Source organism: Oxyura jamaicensis, chromosome 11, assembly GCF_011077185.1.
Source record: "Oxyura jamaicensis isolate SHBP4307 breed ruddy duck chromosome 11, BPBGC_Ojam_1.0, whole genome shotgun sequence".
NCBI lineage: Eukaryota > Metazoa > Chordata > Aves > Anseriformes > Anatidae > Oxyura > Oxyura jamaicensis.
This window is the reverse complement of record NC_048903.1, coordinates 19,571,952-19,579,193: the sequence shown is the minus strand read 5'-3', so window position 1 is coordinate 19,579,193 and position 7,242 is coordinate 19,571,952. Positions and strand designations below refer to the sequence as shown.

At 67.5% G+C, this 7,242-nt stretch overlaps 1 protein-coding gene across 1 annotated transcript in view; it reads left to right on the top strand.

Moving 5' to 3' along the window:
* Positions 1–7,242, top strand: part of PIEZO1 (piezo type mechanosensitive ion channel component 1) — a 22,267-nt gene that overhangs the window by 13,191 nt on the left and 1,834 nt on the right. Inside the window, 23 exon segments of the mRNA XM_035337196.1 lie at positions 279–483; positions 572–676; positions 1,129–1,282; positions 1,686–1,929; positions 2,019–2,115; positions 2,243–2,411; positions 2,495–2,584; positions 2,756–2,838; positions 3,091–3,162; positions 3,505–3,611; positions 3,682–3,775; positions 4,066–4,149; positions 4,250–4,422; positions 4,503–4,624; positions 4,713–4,895; positions 4,968–5,226; positions 5,305–5,493; positions 5,627–5,918; positions 6,031–6,145; positions 6,227–6,374; positions 6,454–6,668; positions 6,837–6,995; positions 7,086–7,242. The exon segment at positions 7,086–7,242 is cut by the window's right edge and continues 59 nt beyond it. Coding sequence (XP_035193087.1) covers positions 279–483; positions 572–676; positions 1,129–1,282; positions 1,686–1,929; positions 2,019–2,115; positions 2,243–2,411; positions 2,495–2,584; positions 2,756–2,838; positions 3,091–3,162; positions 3,505–3,611; positions 3,682–3,775; positions 4,066–4,149; positions 4,250–4,422; positions 4,503–4,624; positions 4,713–4,895; positions 4,968–5,226; positions 5,305–5,493; positions 5,627–5,918; positions 6,031–6,145; positions 6,227–6,374; positions 6,454–6,668; positions 6,837–6,995; positions 7,086–7,242 — 3,516 coding nt within the window.

Sequence of the window (7,242 nt, the reverse complement as noted above, 5' to 3'; positions counted from 1 at the left end):
CAGGCACAGGATGGACATGTGGGGGTACAGGGTGGGCATGTGGGGTGCATGGGGGTACAGGATGGACGCGTTGGGGTATGGGGTGGACATGTGGGGTGTGTCAGGGGACGGGACGGGCACAGGATGGATGCATTGGGGCATGGGATGGACAGGTGGGGTACAGGACGGACGTGTGGGGTGCGTGGGGGTACAGGACAGACATGGAGGGGAGTATGGGATGGACACGTGGGGTGCAGGATGGACACGTGGGGCTGAGCTGCCGCCCGCCCGCCCTCCAGATCTGCTTCCTGATGACGGTGAACGTGATCGGGCAGCGGATGAACCTCATGGTGATCCTGCACGGCTGCTGGCTCGTCGTCATCCTGACGCGGCGGCGGCGCGCGGCCATCGCCCGCCTCTGGCCCAAGTATTGCCTCTTCCTCGTGCTCTTCCTCCTCTACCAGTACCTGCTGTGCGTGGGCATGCCGCCCGCCCTCTGCGTGGGTAAGGGGTGCGGGTGGGGGTCCGGGGGGGTATTTTGGGGGGTCTCGGTGGGGGCTATCACCCAACGCCCCCCCCCTCTCCTCCGCAGACTACCCGTGGCGCTGGAGCCAGTCGTTGCCCATCAACTCGGCGCTCATCAAGTGGCTCTACCTGCCCGACTTCTTCGTGGCCCCCAAATCCACCAACCTCATCAGTGAGTGCCCCCCGCCCGGGGAGGGGGCTGCGGGGGGGATGCTGCGTGGCCACGCCCACCAGTGGGAGGGGCTAAAATGTGGGCGGGGCTTGGGAGGTACCATGCCCCTTGGATAACACATGGGTCAATGGGCATGGCCAACTGGGGAGGGGCTTGTACCCGTTTTGGGGAGGGGTTTGGTTGAAGCCACGCCCCTTTTGTGGAATGGGAGGGGCTTTGTATGACCACACCCGTTTATGGGAGGAGCATGGTGTAAGCCACGCCCATCCCGGAGGTGGGGCTTGATGTTGACCACACCCCCTTGGGGGAGCAATGCGCCAAAAAGGCAGATCCCTAAAATGGGACCACCCAAATTTGGGGAGGGGCTTTTGCTGTGGCCACGCCCCCTTTTCTCGAAGGGGGCGTGGCCTCCGGAAGCCCCGCCCCATTTGGCTGAGCCCTGTGCCCCGCAGATGACTTTGTGCTGCTGCTGTGCGCGGCGCAGCAGTGGCGGGTGTTCGCGGCCGAGCGCACCGAGGAGTGGCTGCGGGCGGCCGGCGAGAACGCGGACCGGCTGGACCTGGGGAGGGACCCCCACAACCCCACGCCCAACTTCATCCACTGCCGGTGGGTGGGCTGGGGTCCCCAAGGGTGGGGATGGGACCCAGCAGCACTGGGATGGGGAAATTCCTCCCTAGGGACCCCTGCCCCCAGGATGGTGCCCCCAGGATGGTGCCCCCACATCTGGGACGGGAGCACCCTGAGGCTGTGGGGGGACCCTCCGGGGAGATCAAGTAGTTAAGGGCACGCTTGATCATGCGTGGGTTTTGGGAGCCCCGTAGACTGCGATGAGGCACGTTGTACCCCAGGACTGGTCTGGGATGGGCACCAGGGAACCCAGGGGATTTGGGACCCCCATACATGACAGTGACCTGCTGGTTTGGGTGGGGGTAGCACCCCAAACCCAGGCGGTGCCAGTTTTGGTGCTGGGAGGGGACGGGGACCCTGCTCTGAGCGCCCCGTCCCGCAGGTCGTACCTGGACATGGCGAAGGTGGTGGTCTTCCGCTACCTCTTCTGGTTCGTCCTGGTGGTGGTCTTCATCACCGGGGCCACCCGCATCAGCCTCTTCGGCCTCGGCTACCTGCTCGCCTGCTTCTACCTCCTGCTCTTCGGCACCGCCATGCTGCGCAAGCCGGCGCGGGCGCGCCTGGTGCTCTGGGACTGCCTCATCCTCTACAACATCACCGTCATCATCTCCAAAAACATGCTGTCGGTGAGGGCCCCGGCCCCCGGGGGGTGCTCCTCGGGTCACCCGGGGTGTCCCCAGGGGTCCAACCCCCCGCTGTACCCCTTTTCCCCCAGCTCCTCTCCTGCGTCTTCGTGCAGCAGATGCAGAGCAACTTCTGCTGGGTGATCCAGCTCTTCAGCCTGGTCTGCACCGTCAAGGGCTACTACGACCGTGAGCACCGGCACGGGGGGGCGGGCTGGGGGCTGCCTTGCCCTGCGTTGATGGGGCCGGGGGGGCTGGTTTGGGGGGGGGGGCTGCCCTCCCGGCCCCCCCCCCCCCCCCCCGTTCCGCCTGCCAGCCAAGGAGATGGGCAAGGACCAGGACTGCTCGCTGCCCGTGGAGGAGGCTGGCATCATCTGGGACAGCATCTGCTTCTTCTTCCTCCTGCTCCAGCGCCGTGTCTTCCTCAGCTACTACTTCTTGCACGTCATGCTGGACCTCCAAGCCTCTGCCCTGCAGGCCTCCAGGTGAGGCTGGGGGTCCCCAGGGGTCCCCAGGGGTGCTGGGTGCGGGTGTCCCCCTGCCCCCCTCACCATCTCCGTCCCCGCAGGGGCGTCGCGCTGTTCAAGGCCAGCATCCTGAAGAGCATGCGCTCCCACCGGCAGGCCGAGAAGAAGTCTCTGGCCCAGCTCAAACGGCAGTGAGTGGGTTTTGGGGGGGCACCCGGGAGCCCCCTGCGCCCCCCGAGCACCCTGCAGCCGTTAGGGCCCCCCGGTGCACAGGGTGCCGGGGGGCTGCGGGTGCCCAGCGTCGCGGTGGGGTGCCCGGTGGCTCTGGGGAGCTCTGGAGCAGCCCGTGCTGCGCCCCGCAGGATGGAGCGGATCCGAGCCAAGCAGGAGAAATACCACCAGGAGCGGCTGCCCGCCGGCGAGGGTCAGGATGAGGCCAGGCCAGGTGAGAGCCGGGGGGGCGTCCCAAGCCCCCCAGCCCCTCTCCCATCACTGTAGGGGTGGCTTCGACCCATCGCCGACGTTTTTGTCCCCCCCAATTTCCTCGTCCCGCCTCCTCGCTGAGCGGGGACCAGCGGAGCCTGGTGGAGTGCAGTGGTGAACACCCCCCCCCCCAAGACCCCTTAACCCAAAAACTGGCCCCCGCGCCGGGACGGGTTGCCCCCAGCCCCGCTCAGCCCCCGCTGCCGTTCCACAGCGCCCGGTGGCCCGGCGGACCCTTCCCGGCAGAGGGAGCGGTGGTGGCGGCCATGGTTAGACCACGCCACAGGTACTGCCCCGGCACGGGGCGCGGGTGGGCGCGCGGTCCCCCCCTGCCAGCATCGCTGACACCGGCGGGGAGCGGCGGTGACGGTGCTTTCGGCGAGGTGACGCCCTGCATGCCCCCCCAGTCCCCCACGCTGGGCATTAACCAGGCCGTTCTCTGCTTCCGAGCACTAACGGGGCATGGACCTGGGGCGCCCGGAGGGCTCGGCGCTGGAGGGACCCCTCTTTGGGGACGTTGGACTCTTGGGGGCGAGGATCCTCGGGGGTGTCCTTGGCACTGAGCTGTGCTGGGCAGAGGGGATATGGTGTCGGGGACACCCCGTGACACCCCGTGCCGCCCCGATAGTGCTGCATTCGGGGGAATACTTCCTCTTCGAGTCGGACAGCGAGGAAGAGGAGGAGGCGGCAGCGGTGCCGGAGGAGCCGCGGCTGGGCAGGCAGAGCGCCTTCCAGGTGAGCGTGGCAGGGGGCCGGGGGGTTCGGCCGTGCCCGCTGGGTGCTGATGGCCCCCTCCCCAAATCAGCTCGCCTACCAGGCCTGGATGACCAACACCAGGACGGCGCTGCGGCAGCAGGAGCGGGAGCAGCTGGAGCCGCCGGGCAATGAGCTCGCTGCAGGTGGGGCTGGGGGGGACCCCGAAATGAGGCTGGGGGCGTTGGGGGGTACAGCCGGCGTTTGATCCTCAGGGATCCTGTAACAGGGCATCATCTCAGTGGGGTTCCCTGTGCGTGTGAGTGGATGCTCTGGTGTCTAAGATAGGGTTGGGTGCGAGCTCTGCATCCCCTTTGTTTAAGTTGGATGGGAAGGATGGGGACCGGGTGACGAGCAGGAAAGCCACAAAAAGAGGTCATAAATAATGTCCCATCCCGTGCCGTGGGGGGGGGCTGACCTGCTGCCTGCCTTGCAGGGGACAGCAGAGGAAGGGAGGAGGCGTTGGAGTCGCCTGGAGAGGCCGAAGGCCAGGAGGAGGAGGAGGAGGAGGAAGGATCTGGTAGGTGGGGCGGCAGGACCCCGTTGGCCATGGCAGGGGGGTGTCTGGGGGGTGCTGAGCGGGTGCGAAGCCGCGAGCCCCTCTCTCCTCGCCCCGGCAGAGCGGGGCAACGTGCTGCAGCGGGCGCTGAACACCCTGCGCTTCCTGTGGGTGCTGTGCCAGGCCATGGTGGACGGCCTGACCCAGTGGCTGGACGCCTGCACGCGGGAGCACGCCGACATGTCCACGGTGCTGCGGCTCGAGAGATACGTCCTCACGCGGCGCCTGGCCAAGGTGACCCCCGGAGAGGGGACGGTGGGCACGGGGGGGGGACGGTGGCACCGTGCCGGCGCTGACCCCGTGCCCCGCCGCAGGGCGAGGACGTGCACCGCGGGGTCCTGGATGAGCTCTACCTGCTGCCCCCCGAGGAGCCCCCAGAGGAGCTGGGTCCGCGAGTATCTGGGGGTGCGGACCCCCAAAACGGCGTCGCTTCCAGGCAGGTGCATAGATCCCCCGGGGGGTGCCCGCCCGTCGCCGCGGGGGCTGGCGAGGAGCGCGCTCACCCGGCCCCGTGCCGTCCCCAGCGGGCGCGATGGAGCCGAGTGCGGCCGAGGGGCTGAGCCCCCCCCGGCGGGGGGCTCGCTGCGGGCTGGAAGCCAGGAGCAGGGGACGAGCTGGGGGTCGCAGGAGGACGTGGCAGGGTCTCGGGAGCTCCTGGCCCTGCCGCAGAACCGGACCCGGACGGCCAGCGAGCTGCTGATGAGCAGGTAGATGGGGATGGGGATGGGGATGGGGACACGGTGGGTTTGGGGCGCAGGCTCAGCCCCCGTGCCCCCCAGGCGGCTGTACTTCGTGGAGCTGGAGGAGTCGGAGCAGTTCTACCAGTCCCACAACCGCTTCCTGAAGCTGCTGCTGGCCGTCTACCGCTGCGTGGCCGCCCACTCGGAGCTGCTCTGCTACTTCGTCATCATCCTCAACAACATGGTGACCGCCTCCGTCATCTCCCTCTTCCTGCCCATCCTCGTCTTCCTCTGGGCCATGCTCTCCATCCCCCGGCCCACCAAGCGCTTCTGGATGACCGCCATCATCTTCACCGAGGTGGGCAGGGGGTGGCCGGGGAGGGGACAAGGACACGATGACCCCGGAGGCCACCTTTTGACGCCCACGTCCCCGCAGGTGATGGTGGTGGTGAAATACCTCTTCCAATTCGGCTTCTTCCCCTGGAACGGCTACGCCATGCTGGTGCGCAACGAGGGCAAGCCCTTCTTCCCGCCCCGCATCCTGGGGCTGGAGAAGACTGACCGCTACATCAAGTACGACCTCGTCCAGCTCCTGGTGCTCTTCTTCCACCGCTCCCTGCTGCTGGTGAGCCCCGGGGCACCCGTTTCTGGATGGGTCCTGGCTGCGTTGGGTGCATCCCACGGCCCCAGTTGGGTGTTGGATGACGTGCAAGGGGTTGGGGGGTGGCAGCAGCCACGCTGACCCCCGCCCTCCCCAGTGCTACGGGCTGTGGGACCACGAGGAGGACCCCTTCGCCAAGAAGAAGCCGGAGGCAGAGCGGGCGGAGGAGGAGGAGGAGGAGGAGGAAGAGCGGCGGGAGGAAGCAGGGTCCCCGGTGGTGGGCAAGGAGGGGACGGCGCTGCCGGCAGAGCCGGGGGCACCGGGCGCTGCCACGGGGCCGGAGGGTGATGCCGGGGGGCCAGAGGAGGGGGCTGGGGATGCAGCCACCCAGCTGCGCTTCAGGAGGAAGAGGCGGCGGAGCAAGGAGACGAAGGCTGCGCTGGAGGAAGGTGAGCACCACGGCCCATCGCTGCACCCCAGCACAGGGCAAGGCTCACGGTCCCCAGGCAGGATGCGGCCCTGCAGGGCCCCGAGGTCACTCGTGCTGCATCTCACCCACAGGGGATGGCGAGGAGGAGGAGGAGGAGGAAGAGGAGGAAGAAGAGGTGAAACAGAGCCACTCTCAGAAGAAGCTGAGGGCGTTGGGGCTCCGGGTCAAGCTCTTCCTCCTCACCGTGTGAGTGCCCCGTGGTGCTGGTTGGGGTGGGGGCTATGGCTCACGACCCCCCGGTGACCTGTCCCCTGTCCCCCCCCCCAGGGCACAGAACACCTACCAGCCCGTGCGTGGCTTCTTCTGGGACATCCTGCACACCCGGTACCGGGCGGCCACCGACGTCTATGCGTTCATGTTCCTGGCCGACGTGGTTGACTTCATCATCATCATCTTCGGCTTCTGGGCCTTTGGGGTGAGCAGGGGGCTCTGCGGGGTGGAACCCGGCCACGGGGTCAGGCCGGGCTGCGTCCTCACCTCGCCGCTGTCCCCAGAAACACTCGGCGGCCGCCGACATCACCTCCTCGCTGTCGGACGACCAAGTGCCCGAGGCCTTCCTGGTCATGCTGCTCATCCAGTTCACCACCATGGTGATCGACCGCGCGCTCTACCTCCGCAAGACGGTGCTGGGCAAGCTCATCTTCCAGGTCATCCTGGTCTTCAGCATCCATCTCTGGATGTTCTTCATCCTGCCGGCCGTCACCGAAAGGTACCGGTCCCACCGAGCGTCCCCTGAGGATGTCCCCCAGGGCACTGCGTGGTCCTCGGGTGGCTGAGGCCCTGGGGTGGTCCCTTCGTGTCCCCAGCCCCATGTGGTGGCCCTGTCTGGCTGGGCAGGGACTTGGGGGGCCGGAGGGGTGACATCTCCCTCCCGCAGGTTGTTCAGCCTCAACACGGTGGCCCAGCTGTGGTACTTCGTCAAGTGCATCTACTTCTCGCTCTCAGCCTACCAGATCCGCTGCGGCTACCCCACGCGCATCCTGGGCAACTTCCTCACCAAGAAATACAACCACCTCAACCTCTTCCTCTTCCAGGGGTAGGGGACACGGTGTGGCACGGGGACACGTGGCCCCCAGCCGGGCGCACGGAGCTGTAGCAGCCCCCTCTCCCCGTCCCCCCCCCCCAGGTTTCGCCTCGTGCCCTTCCTCGTGGAGCTGCGCGCCGTCATGGACTGGGTCTGGACGGACACCACGCTGTCCCTGTCCAACTGGATGTGCGTGGAAGACATCTACGCCAACATCTTCATCATCAAGTGCAGCCGTGAGACGGAGAAGGTAGGACCC